This window comes from Sus scrofa, chromosome 1, assembly GCF_054392235.1.
Source record: "Sus scrofa isolate SSC_HxYL_T2T_F1_AM1 chromosome 1, Sscrofa_HxYL_maternal_Yorkshire_Landrace_v2.0, whole genome shotgun sequence".
NCBI lineage: Eukaryota > Metazoa > Chordata > Mammalia > Artiodactyla > Suidae > Sus > Sus scrofa.
In genome coordinates, this window is record NC_139383.1 from 224,643,603 (window position 1) to 224,658,006 (window position 14,404).

Genomic DNA, 14,404 nt, shown 5'->3' on the forward strand with positions numbered 1-14,404 from the left:
ATTCATTTCATAGCCTTTTTCTTTTCCTTTGAAGCCTCAGCTTCCTTGTGGTTGTTTCCACGATAACTAAAAGATCCGAAGGAAGCACTTTCTTTAAGTGAACCCACACTTCGCAAGGAGTCTGAGTAGCATCACCCTTAAGACCCATCTGAGCATAGAGCCTGATATAATAAAAAGATTTTTTAAAGCCCTGGTCCCTGTGCTGAATTTTGTTTGTAGACACATTTTACCCCAGTGCTTTTCAATTAATTTCAATTAACTCAGTTAATTTCAGTTGTAAAAAATGGAAAGATTGTACCTAGAAGATTTATGATCAGGTTCTGTGGAAAAATCAGAAGCTCAGGCAGGACTGGAGGCGTGTTCCACAGGGTGGCATCTCCTGGCTCTGAGCATCACCATCTCCTCCTGGCGGCCCCGTACTCCCCCATTAACCCATAGGCCCTATAGGGCCCCTGCCCTCATCTAAGTGATGTGCCTGGCACCTCTAGGAATTGAAGTTTCTACTACAAGTGTAAAATATAGCCAATTACCCTTGAGATAACTTCGAAAGAAGATGGTAAAAGCTGTAGAGGAGGAACCTCGTTGTGTTATTTGATGAGATTCATCACCCAGTTGTGTGGCCCCTACTTTGCTGTGTCCAAAAATCAAATGAGCAGTACTTTAATGTACTGCTGAGACTTTGATGTACTTATTGCATTATTTAGGAGAGGGCTCTGAGCAGAACCAAACAGAATTAGAAGATTAAGGGACATTTGTGTGACTAAACAAGGATGAAACATGCAGACATACCAGTAATTTGTTTGAGACAAATTAAAAAAAGAAAGGTAAACAATTTAAATAAGAAAAAGTTAATTAGATTCCCATCATTTTTCAACCACTGTCACTCCATTTATTATTAGCATTAGCAGAGAATTATTAATAATGTAATAACAAGCTATTCTTATCCTGAGAGCAGCCTTCAGCACTGTCTATGTTTTGAATTCTTGACAGTACATTATTTGGTTTTGTTTAAGTCAGAAGATATCACAAAGCTTTCTCCTTTCCCCTACTTGTGGACATTAGGAAAAGAAAAAAGGGATAAAACTAGAGAGAAAGAAGTGACTGTATACATATGTATAGGTGTGTGTATTTTTCCAGCTGAGAAAATCTTTCATCATCCAAATGTTAGAATCCAGTCATGATTTCCCATCTGTCTGATCGTTCTTGGCTTCCATAGTTGCTCCTGTGAGGGCTAATGGTATTTTCCTTTTAGAATAGTGTATTTTCTGTTTTACTATTTGCCTGTTTGTTTTTCTTACTTCCCTCTGTTCTACTTTCTTTTATTCTTGATCTTTTATCTTCTTTTGTCTCTACTTCCTGCCTCTCAGTCTGAATGATTGTGTTAGGTCATCCATTGGGCTGGGCAGGTACTTAAAAAAAAAAAAAAGCTACCCTGTACAGGAAGTAGATTCCTGGAGGCATCAAGTGAATGAGTATCTCAAGGCCTGTGCTATAAAAGGGGAGAAAAGAAGATGAATGCAATTAGAAATATGAAGCACTGATTATTGGTGGCCTTAAGCAACAGTCCAAATATGCGTGTGCACTTGCATGCACGCGTGCGCACACACACATACACACACACACACACACAACTCACAAGTTAACATACCAGATAGAAGACTGAAATAATTAGGGATCCCAGAAACCATTGTAGATCCCTTCAGACTTTAATCTCTTTTTAAGCAAAAGGCAGTTTTTTAGTCATATTACAAAGATGATTACAAAAAGAAAAGAAAGTAATACATTTTATATTCCCAAAGACTTTCTTTCTTATGAAAATGATACTTTATTATTTAAGAAATTGATGTCATAATCAGCTACAAATTATATTTTTATATGTTTTTGAATATTTATGCTCATTTGCCAAAAATACTTTAGATGTTCTTTTCCCCTGTGATGTGAAGTGTTTTTCTTATTTTTTATTAAATAAACATGGAATTCTCTTGTGAACTTGAGGGAATATGGACATATGTTCAGCTATGGCACTTTGAAGATGCCACAATATCAGGCATATGATCAAATATTTAGTGGATACCCCAAGGCAGGGGCACCAACCAGTCAGGTCCAACATTGTCTTGGAACAATGTCAGTAAGGGTGGCTGTGTTCGTGATGGGCCAAAGTGCATTAGCCTTTTATGTATTGGATGGAAAACCTGATGGGATTAGGTGGTAATTAACAGTAAAATTTATTCTAATTCACCGTTTATAGGAGGTGTTTTAAACTGGATAAATGTTGCATTCTTGATTACATCTGATTTATACCTATTCCACATTGTCTTTTGCATGGATTACATGACTAATACGAGAATTATAGATGACCTTTGTTAAATCCCTATATTCATGATAATTTGTGTATTCCATACAATATTTAACCTGTGCAGTAATTTATCCTCCTCTCACTATAGACTGTATTAAGTTTATATTGGGTCTAATGTATTAACTCACATAAAGTCATTTCGAGATTAGGAAGTCAGTGTTAGCCGTTTTAAATTCTCTTCAGATTTTTTTTTTTTTTTACATATTTTTAAAAATGTGGGTTGGTAAGAAAAAATGCTAATATTTCTTGTTGCCTGTAGGTTTTGTTAATGGATTGAAGGTGGAATTTTAAAGACCTAATTGAAAATAATTTTGAAAGTAGAATATGGTGCTAGAGAACAAGTTCCCACTGAGTTGTAAAGTAGCAGTAGCTTGTATGTATTTAAAACTTGATATGATTTAAGCAATATTTATTCTGAGTGCTTTATAGAAATCATCCCATTTATTCTTTAAAGTAAACATTATTCTTTAAGTTGAATTCAGAGACTGAATAGCAGATTCTATATTTGCTAATTCCACATCTTGTATACATATTAAACCTCTCACGGATGGGGCAGTATTCATAACATTGTTCTTATCCCTTAAAGGAGGGAAAAGGGGCTTTTTATATACACAGGTTAACTTGGACAGTGTAGTAAGGGATCCAACTCTCCATTAAACTAATGCATCTGGTCACATAGTGAAATATTTAAATCAATGCACTAATGAAAGAACTTCTGAATATTTCTGGTGATGGTGAACTCAATCCCCTGCTTCCCTGTTTTTCAGTACCAGGGCAGCCACTGAACTTCAAGGCAGAACCTGAATCTGAAACAAGTATTTTGCTTTCTTGGACGCCTCCACGTTCAGACACCATTGCCAACTATGAACTGGTCTACAAGGACGGGGAACATGGAGAGGAGGTAGGACTGTGTAGTCATGTAAACATTCACTACATCGAGGCAATATTCGAATTTCGTGGATTTGCCCAAATTCTCTTAAAAGATCAGAAATCTATAGAGAACTTGGTGGAGTTCAGGAGTTCCTAATGAGGCGCAGTGGGTTAAGAATCTGCAACAGCTTGGGTGGCTGCAGAGGTGCAGGTTTGATCCCTCACCTGATGTGTAGTGAGTTAAAGGATCTGACATTGCCACAGCTGCAGTGTAGGTCCAGCTGCAGCTCTAGTTCAATCTCTGGCCCAGGAACTTCCTTCCATATGCCATGGAGGCGGCTATAAAGAATTTTTTTTTTTTTTTTTTTTTAGGGCCGTGCCTGAGGCATATGGAGGTTCCCAGGCTGGGGGTCCAATTGGAGCTGTAGCCACCAGCCTATACCATAGCCACAGCAACATCAGGCCTGAGCCACAACTGCGACTTACACCACAGCTCACAACAATGCCAGATCCTTAACTACTGAGCGGGGCCAGAGATTGAACCTGCATCCTCATGGATGCTAGTCAGATTCATTTCCAACTGAGCCACAACAGGAACTCCAAAGAAATTTTTTTCAGTATTTATTAATCAGAAGAGAAACTTGACACAAGTATTTGGAGACTTAATGTAGGTAAGACAGAAGAAACAAAAAACAGCTATTGTCTTTTTTGTAACTTTTTTAAATTCAGGTTTCCAATCACTTATAGAAATATCAGGTTATGGAAGTATGTGTTCCTTGAGACTTGGGAATTACCTTCCTTTATATTCTGCATTAATTTTTTTTTTTTTTTTTTTGTCTTTTTGCCTTTTCTAGGACTGCTCCCACAGCATACGGAGGTTCCCAGGCTAGGGATCTAATCGGAGCTGTAGCCACCAGCCTATGCCAGAGCCACGGCAACACCAGATCCGAGCTGCGTCTGTGACCTACACCACAGCTCAGAGCAATGCCGGATCCTTAACCCACGGAGCAAGGCCAGGGATCGAACCCGCAACCTCATGGTTCCTAGTCGGATTCATTAACCACTGTGCCATGAAGGGAACTCCCTGCATTAATATTCTTAAGTCACTGTCAGCACATGACTAAGTGAACTCTAAGGCTTTGGGTAGATGAATTTTTCCAAACTGGTTTCAGATAAAGACACTCTATAGCAAATATTTGCTTGATATGAATATGACTATATATAAAGTTCAAGTATTTTAGGCAAAGAAAATAACAGATTGTAGAAGGCTAGAAATGGTTATATTACTTAAAAATAACTAACATATACATTCATGGGCCCTATAAATGGTTTCACATATATTAACTCAATTTCTTCAATAGTGCTTTGATTTAGCCTCTGTTATTATTCTGATTCACATATTAACAATTTGGAGACACACAAAAAAAGTCGAGTGATTTTCTCCAAGTCTCCTACTACCAATTGGTAGAGCTAGAATTTGAATTTAGACAGTTTCCGGAATCTGTGTCCCCAGCCATTGGGATACACTGCCTCTTGGTTGTATTTTGAATGTAGAAATCAGTATTAAAATAACATCTAATATTTTCAGAATGGGATTATATGATAGTAATGAATATGTTTCTTTTGTTATTATGAAATCTGGGAACAATAAGACAAATAAGTTGATAAAAATATATGTCAAAACTTAATCCACCGAGCCACTTTATTGTATTTCTTAGCATTATTTATCTTAAAATCGCCACAAAGTGAAACAGCCCCTAATTTCTAACAAAGAATATCTTTTGAAACACATATACTAAATAAGCTATTACCAGTTAACTTTAAGCACATCATTTTGAATTCTATGATAAATTAATATTACTGTAAATTTCTATTTTATTACATCTGTTTGAATTGAGCCCAATTTCCAAAGACCAGGTTCTAAAAGCAATGCTTTAGATTTAGCTAACAAAGCTGATATCAATCACTCAAAAAGTTATAGAGTTGAAGTTCTGATATAACTTAAAGTATCCATCTTAAACTGTTGGTGTTTTTAGTAAGGCATAAATCAACATTAAGTGATTTTAAAACATTACGATTACCCAACAAAAACCAAATAAAATAAAATCAGTTAAAAGAGTGGCAGTCCTTGAAGATGCTATGGATATTTGACTGTTGGCATATCTGCTCTGCCTTACAATTCTTTAGGAAATACCCCTTTTTTCCTTGTTATTTGATAAATCCAAGGTTTCTGAAAACTTTTGTATTTGCAATCCAGAACACCCTAGGGATTTTTTTTCTAGTTTTATATATGAATTCCCCTTGACTGAATTATGTTTGTGTGAACAGCAAGCACTATTGGACAAAAAGCCTTATAAGATTATTGATGCCATTACTAGATTACATATTAGCTTGCATTTTAAGGTTTACTACAGGCTCATGTTTAATCTGAGATTGTTTTTGCTATATTTTTGCTAAATTTTGGCTAAAATACAAAAGCAGATTTCAAGTATGAAAATAAGTTATAACATTCAATTAAAAAACTTTTCAGAAGGACTTTATTATGTTAAAAGTTATAGGAAAGTTTGTGATTCCTTTTTTCTACCTCTAGGTTCTATATTCACAAAGACAGGAAGTTTTTAAATTAATTTGAAATCAACCTAGAGTAATGATATGGTTTCATATACATTATATACCTTCCTTTGATAAATAGTATCTGATTTTCATCCCCTCAAACTTTGGCAATTTCACATTGCTTTTATAGTAACCTCACGTTGCTTTTATAGTAACCTCAGGTTACTTTTATAGTAACCTCATATGAAATGTAACTGTATAACAGTTTCTTTTTTTTTTTTTTTTTTTTTTTTTTTGTCACACCCATGGTGTGCAGAAGTTCCCAAGTCAGAAATCAAACCCATGCCACAGAAGCCACAGCGATGACAATGTTGGATCTTTAACCCACTGAGCCACCAGGGGACTCCCATATACTGGTTTCTGTTGTTACTCCTGCCATACTTTTTTTGCCCCTATTTAGAATGGAGAGGATAATGGGAGATGAGCTAGACTTCTCTGCAATTGGAATTGTTCACATTGGACCCAGGCCTTTGTCAGAGTTGGGTGTCAGTTTCTTTTGCGGGAGTGTCACAGTAGAATACACAAGCCTGAGCAGTAGAAACACATTCTTAGGTGGTGGCCTCTTAGTCCTTCTTATTAGATAGATTAAAAAGACTGTCTTATAATTAGGGGATGCCTGGCTTCCCTTATTCCAGTTGTTTTAGTGGTTGTAGAAATTTGCCTTTTAAAATTCTGATATTTGCATGATATAATTCCCCTAGTAGAGTCCTAATATTCACTGTTGATTCTGTTTGTGATGTTTTGATGACATTATAACCCTGATGACAGAAATTTGATGTTCTGGGAAGTACATGAATGTTAATGAAGGTGACCAAGGTTTCTTGTTCCTTCTCTACAGCAACGGATTACCATTGAGCCAGGGACGTCTTATCGACTGCAAGGGCTGAGACCAAACAGCTTATACTACTTCCGTCTGGCTGCACGATCTCCTCAAGGCCTGGGTGCTTCCACAGCTGAAATATCAGCTAGAACCATGCAGTCAAGTAGGTGTCTCTCTTTGCTTACGTTCTGTCCTTTTTTTCACTAGGATGTGTTGCCGGCTTTTATCCCCACCCACAAACAAATCTGCTAATTAAAATTCTTTTAATAGGTGGGAGTCTTTATACCAGCAAGTTTCTACTTTGGGGTTTAGAGTGCCATGACTTATGTTGGTTTCAAACTTAATCCCGTCTCCCACTTTCTACATTGAAAGACATTTAGAGAAATGAGGACCCCAGGGGAAACTGGTAAAAGAGTTAGATCAGGCCCCATTTAGTGAAATACAAAGTTGTTAGGCAAAATTTAGATTGAGAATATTGCCAAATAATCAGAGTAAGGCTTAGCAAACTAAAGAGACAGCAAAAGACCAACTTTTTTCTTTTTTTGAGCACATAGGTTTAAACTTTGCTGATAACCAAATCTTATGTCACATTATTTATTTTCCTAATTTGTTATTAACTTTGCAAGTAGTACATGAGAAATTTGGAACATTCACAGGAAATCTGTGTTTGGATAAGTCTAGGAACAGTGGAATAATCATAGATATATTTGCAATCCTAAATTGTATTTTTTTCCCCACTCAGGTTCAATTTATTTTTAAAACTGTTATCCTAAAGCATAGTTGTGTTTATCACAGTGGGGGTTCATTATGTCCAGGGAAGATTGTTTTGCATAGAGTGTTACAAGGTAAATTGTTTTCAATGGAAAATTTGGTGGCTCAGAGTATTATTGTTTATTCTTTATTAATGTTTCTATAATTAGTCAGCTAAGTGTCCATTTACCTTGAATTGAATAGTTTTATGGAATTATTTCCTTAGCTTTTTAAAACATTTTACATTTTATGTGATTTTTGATATAATGACATGTCATAGACATGTATAGTATGAATACATTGAATTTTGTAAGGAGGATGTGCAATTAACCTGATTTTTAGACCTATCAGCAAATATGAAATTTACCTCATTTTTACAAAATGAATTTCCTTTCATATAAGCAAGTCTTCCAGTATTTCATTTTCCATAGAAACTTGAAATCTTTAAGGGATTTTTTGATGATAGAATGTAAATTTATCCTCAACACATGATTATTCATATGAAAAGTGTTAGGATCCTATTGCTTAATCCCTTAGTGATTATAGTTGATTCCCATAAAATTTCCTTTCTTTTAAAACCAAAGTATGCAAATCAATGCAGTATTACATGCCTTGAATTCCAGACAGGCTAATAAGTAATAGTGTAGAAGCTAATTCTTAAAATCAGACATTTAACTAAAATAAATGTGACTTTCTTCAATATCATATTTTTGTGTGGTTTACAAACCTGACTTTTTTGTAAACATGCATATTACATACATAAAGGCAGAATGGACTTTTTATAGCCACATCAAAAGCTTTTCTACTTTTTATTTTATTAAAGTAAAAATTTCAAGGTGTTACATATAATCTCACAGAATAAGAGGTCTGAAGGTAGTGAAAACCAAATCAGCTTTTTAAAAAGAAGTACAAATCAGCTTTTGCTATCACATGCACAACTCAATTTATTATGAATGATAATGCCTATAAAATAGTTTCATAATTTGAAATATAAGAACCTATACTCAGAATCAATAAAAATGATGTTCTAGTGATTTTGTAAATCTTACTCTGAATTTGCAAGGCTGTTTTATGAGGATTTCCTTTTTGTCAGCACAGGGAGCTTTTCATTTTGATTGTCTATAATGAAGAATACAAAACGTAAATTAAGGAAGACTGATAATCTTCTGAATAATCAGATACAGCAGATAATATTACGGTTCACAAAGTGTAAAGAAATACCCAAGCTACATGTTCAAATACAAAAAATTAGAAATGATTTACTCATTCTCCCATATATATTGCCTTAGATATTTCCCATATATTTGTTCTTCTTTAGGAATATATGTTATTAACTTTAAAAATAATTTATGATTAGAATTACATTGTTCTTTACTGCTTTTTTTCAAATAATTATATGTTTGGTTTACATGATGGAAAATAATTGCTCGGAAGGTCACCAGTTTATTTTAAAATAGGCAGCAAGAAACTTTATCTTTGAAATCTTATGTAAACCCTACTTTATAGGAATAATTATGTACAAAAATGAAAAGAATTATGTACAGAGTGAAAGATAAGTCATATCTTTTCCAGATGGTCTCAGGATATTTTTTTTAAATGGTTCTTTTTTAATGGCTGTATTATTGACATTTCATAAGGGGTAGATTATTTTTATTGATTTTAACAAAATTTGCTGGTGGAATCTAATTCTTCACTAGCAATGATGTCTCAAGAAGAGTTATAATTTTAAAATGGCTGAAAGCTGACATAGGGTAAGTACAAGTTACAGTCAGAATCAACCAGCCTGACATTAACCCTCGGGTAGGTAAATCTTGGACTATGCATTTTCATCCCTTATCAGTTCTGCATGTTGACTGTATATGGGCTGTAATCAATGTTAGGTTAACACTTTTCATTAAAACTGGTCAGGCAGACTCAATTTTTCAGATAGTTAGAGGGGACTGTTTTACATTTATTGCGCTTCTGACAGTTACTACAACTTTCCATGCTTAAGAACCTTTACACAAATGAGTACTATGTATGAATTGTCCTCATTCTAGAATGTAGAAGTGTAAGTTTGAAACAGCATCTGTGAAACATCATCAGACTCTCATGTAATAAATCTTGTACTGTTTGCAGCTTTTTTGAAGTTCGATAGTCTGTATAGTAGGGCTGGGGAATACTGAGGGATTGTTTTAGAAGAAGAATTTAAATTGCAGGTAGGTAATTTTATTTGAGGCTCTATTATCTCAAGGTTTCATTTTCACATATTCCCCCCACCCATTATTTAACAATTATTTTTGGTCATTTATTCATTTTTTTGGTTTATTCATATTACTAAGCCAAGGTACATAAATTTATCTTTAAAAATTTATTTTAAGTTTCAAAGCCTTATTTTCATTTTGTTGTCCTTATTGTTCGTTTATTTATTTTTGCCTTTTCTTTTGTTTTATCATTTTTTTTCCAACCACTCCTGTCCTTTCACTCAAACCCTCCTTTAACTCACTACCAAAATAAGAGCCGTCAGCTCCTCCTCAAGACATTAGTTGCACCAGCCCAAGTTCCACTAGTATTTTGGTAAGTTGGCAACCTCCACCAGTGGAAAAACAGAATGGCATTATTACCGAATATTCCATCAAGTACACTGCAGTGGATGGAGAAGATGACAAACCTCATGAGATTTTGGGAATTCCTTCGGACACTACCAAATACCTTTTGGAACAGCTGGAAAAATGGACTGAGTACCGCATCACTGTGACAGCCCACACAGATGTCGGCCCTGGCCCTGAGAGCTTGTCCGTGTTGATTCGAACCGATGAAGATGGTATGTTGCCTCTGCTACGTCAGTTTGCACCCTTCCGACACAATCTCGGTCTGCTGTCTTTTGATAGGCTAACGGTAATCTATTTTTCTCTGCTCCTCTTTTTTTTTTTTTTTTTTTTTTTAACCCAGCATCGCTATGACTTCAGTTTTTGCCAAAGACCTACCTTTGCTACGGCCTGGGCATTTTTTTTTTTTTTTTTCCAATTTCAACACAGTAATTTGCTTCCTTTTAAAAGAACATTTTGCTCCTGTGACCTTGCAATCTGGGTCCTTCTCTGTACTTCCATCTAAAGTCTTCTGCATTTTTCTTGGCTTTTTATAGTCACTTCTTTTACATTTTGAAGTTAACTTTTCAAAAGTGCCTTCTTATCTTCTTGTTGCCTTTTTGTCTTGCACATTTCAGAGACACTAATGCTCGACATTCAGTTTTTAGCATCTTTTGTATGGATACCTTTGATATGAGAAAAAAAAGAAGAAAATTCGTATAATCAAGAATCTTTTTATTCTGCTAAAAAGAAACCTTATAAAAACACACACAGCAATCAACAACCAGTTTTTGTTATTATTTCAATGCTATACTTCTTTGTGCTTTAATGCTTTGAACCTCAAAGCATCTTCCTTGGCTTTTGTACATTTTTTACATGTTTTTCTATTTCTCTGATACTCTTTTTTTCTTCCATTTTTTTTTTTTTTTTTGGCATCGGTCATGTTTTTTGATCTTTTCTTAAAAGGTAGATTGGTTGAGCATTTTCATTGGTTGAAAATGTTTGTATTCCACAAAGGAAACATAGTGGGTCTGCCTATTTTTTTTTTTTTAACATAAGTAAAGAAAATGCGCTGACTGGGTGGGACAAGTGCCTATAATTTTCTTTTATCCAATGATGTTGTTCCAGTTCCTAGTGGTCCTCCTCGCAAAGTCGAGGTAGAGGCTGTCAACTCAACATCTGTTAAAGTCTCATGGCGCTCACCCGTGCCCAATAAACAGCATGGCCAGATAAGAGGATACCAGGTGCATTATGTGAGGATGGAAAATGGTGAGCCTAAGGGCCAGCCCATGCTGAAGGATGTCATGCTGGCTGATGCACAGGTAAGCCTCTGTAATTTCATACTTATGTTTTTATGGGATACATTTGTTTTAGTCTGTACCTTAAAATGAGTCCCATTTTAATTTTTTTGCCCTTTAAAACTCCTATACAAAAGTCTAGTTTTTAAAACACATGGTACATATTTAGTTGTTCTTTTGTTTTTGTTTTGTTTTTGCCACACCTGTGGCTTGCAGAGGTTCCTGGACCAGGGATCTAACCTGTTCCACAGCAGGGACAATTCTGGATCCTTAACCCTCTGAGCCAGAAGGGAACTCCTTTTTTTTTTCAACCTTTTTTTTTTTTTCTTTTCCATACTGACCTTCCCAATCAGAGTTGACTTCAAGCAAGGAAGTGAATTATAATAAAATGAAACATCTGATTAACAGATATAACTGTTTTCTTAAAATATATAATTTCAGCTCTCTACGGCTATATCTGAGTTTGCCTTTCTGACTGCAAAAGTACTGATTGACTTAAATTAATCAAAGGAAAGAATTTTAAACAGAGGTTTTACTGATAGGATCTACTTTCTGCTGAGCTAAAACTATTTGGAACTAAGTTGACCTAATTTCTAAATATATGAATTCTTCCACTGAAGAACAAACCTTCTTATTCTGGGAAAGGTATCCAAATAGTATTTTATTTTGTATTTTTGTCTCTGTTGAGACAAATTAAGAAAACTAAGAGTAGTGGAGTATGTGGGATAATCTATCAATCCTAAGGCAGCAATTACAACTGTGTAGTCACAACTTGATTTTATAATAAGGTGTTTAAAAGAGAACTTTCAAATTTTTCAAAAATGTGTTTTTATAAATTAGAAGTGATTAGAAGATGGTACCATAACAAATCTACCATTACCTGTTTTTCCCAAAGGGAGAGGAAGATTTCAATTAATAACTGCCCTGATGGGGATTACATATAAAACACATGGATTAGCTTTCCTATACTGGTTCCAATAGTGACTGGATATTATGAATAGGAAAGTGTTTTGCTCATCCAGCAGATTGAATGCTGGGTGTGAAAATGGGTGGAGTTTGTGAAAATCTGAAGGAATTTTGATCAGAAATTCTCTCCTTTGCATGAAAGTGGGGATGTTTATCAATGAAGCTGAAAACAGCTGTACTAGGTTGCCACATTTTGCCTTTTTTTTTTACTCTCTGAGAAAATAACAGGGAAATAAATATCCCTGTTTTTTACCCCATAGTCTTTACTTTGTATTTGTCCCAAAGTCTTAATATAGTCATCTCACAAAGGTGCTTATGTTTGATTCCATTCTGAAACATTCTAACTAAGTGATCTGGCTTAGTGACTAACATACCTACCTCAAATCCAGTTGTATGGTTTTAGTTTGAAGGCCATGTCTATACATGTAGTCACAGATTCATAGTATCCCATTGACTTGCTTTTTCTAAGTATTTATTTTGAACTGCCCATAAAACGGAAGGTTCTTATAGTATAAAAATCAATAAGATCCTTGGTGCCTATGTTTTATTTGGTAAGTCTGTAATTATGAGAAATGAAATGATAGGACCATCGTGTTTGATGTCTTTCCTCGGTTCTTAGATAAACGTATAGATGAGTTCTGTTACTCTTTTCATTGGGAATATGATAGTTAATGAAATTATGTGACACAAAAATGCCTTACATGTCAACCAAATCTTTTTTTCCTCCTCTTCTACTTTGGCTTTTCTTTATTATTTTGCTGATTGTCTAAGAGTTGTTGTTTGGGGTTTATTTTTTTATTTATTTTTATTTTTTTTGCTCATTTCATGTTCTCTGACTATTTATTGAATCTTTTTATGTCTTACAAGATATCATTGGAGCTATATATTTTAATATAAATATTCATTAATCTAAATAGTGACCTGAATTGTCAACCTAGATAGAAGTCAAAATAAATATCATAATGTGATGTGCAGAAGTATTTCTTGTGTCTTACTGATTCATTCTAGTGAAATACAAATGAAAAAAATTAGCTGGTTTCAGTGGTAACAATATAGAACATATTTACTTTTTAACTTCTCAAATGGGAATGAAGGGGGCAGTGTTTAACACTTATGCTATTTGGAATTTCATTGTACACACCTCTCAAATTGCTTATTATTATTTTTTTAATCTAAGGAGGGCACCATTGCCTTTATCAGGCTACAAATTTCTCTTCATTTCTTTTTATTTTGTTTCCCTCCCCAACCTTCTTAATCTCAATCAGTGGGAATTTGATGATACTACTGAACATGTGAGTAATTTTTGGCTGCTTTGTCAAAAAAGGATTATAAATAGTTGTGTTTTTCTGATAGCCCTCTTTCACTTATTTGTAATATTTCATGACAGTTTGCTTGGGTGCATGAACTAACAAATTATTTTTTTAAGTGTCTTCACTATGGGGTATACTTTTTATTTTGGTTTTTGTTCTCTGAAATTGGACTGGTGCTATTGATTGCTTAAAAAATGTCATGAGCTCATGCTGTTTTGGTGGCTGCAACTAACTCTGCCTTGCAACACAGTTAGATGCTTTAAGTGAAGGCATCATAGGCCAGAGATGTCAAGTTTGTTGTAGGCTGTTCATCAGTCCTGATCCTCGGTTATATATTCAGTATATAGCATGAGCTGGATCTGGCACTAATTAACTCTATATAGAAATGGCAATTTTCTGTTGTACCCATACAAATTATTTGTGAATAATTTGCAGAAAGTATCTTATTAAAGGAAGAATTTTCCTAGAATACGTGAATGAGTGGACCATTTTTTTTTTAGTTGAGAGTTTATTATGTATTAGTTACTATAGGAGACGCAAGATGTGACACTTGCCTTCTAAGTGTTTACACTTCAGGTGGCTAGGAAGGATTCACAGTTCAGAAAAAGTTCCGTAAAATACAGCACATGCAGTGACCTCAAGCAATGTGTAATTAATTCATGTTTGAGTGGCAATATCAGTAATAGCTATGAGTTTAGAGACAGTGGACTGTGAAGGTTGAAGTCCTGAAACTTAGCAAGAACTTAACTGATGAGTAGGGATTGAAAAAGTAAAAAAAGTCTGTGCCTGTGCATATGTTGGGGAGTTGGAGGTGGGCACTTTTTAGAGGTGAGCACAACAGAAGTCATTGAGGC

At 34.8% G+C, this 14,404-nt stretch overlaps 1 protein-coding gene across 38 annotated transcripts in view; it reads left to right on the forward strand.

Moving 5' to 3' along the window:
- PTPRD (protein tyrosine phosphatase receptor type D) overlaps positions 1-14,404 on the forward strand; it is a 529,409-nt gene that overhangs the window by 325,844 nt on the left and 189,161 nt on the right. For 13 of the 38 annotated variants that reach the window (XM_084985812.1, XM_084985865.1, XM_084985827.1 and 10 more), the window contains 5 exons: positions 3,124-3,257; positions 6,678-6,822; positions 9,907-10,212; positions 11,105-11,298; positions 13,506-13,532. In XM_084985812.1, coding sequence (XP_084841938.1) covers positions 3,124-3,257; positions 6,678-6,822; positions 9,907-10,212; positions 11,105-11,298; positions 13,506-13,532 — 806 coding nt within the window. The remainder of the gene's footprint in view (positions 1-3,123; positions 3,258-6,677; positions 6,823-9,906; positions 10,213-11,104; positions 11,299-13,505; positions 13,533-14,404) is intronic. The other 25 variants (XM_084985965.1, XM_084985982.1, XM_084986001.1 and 22 more) reach the window with 3 other exon arrangements.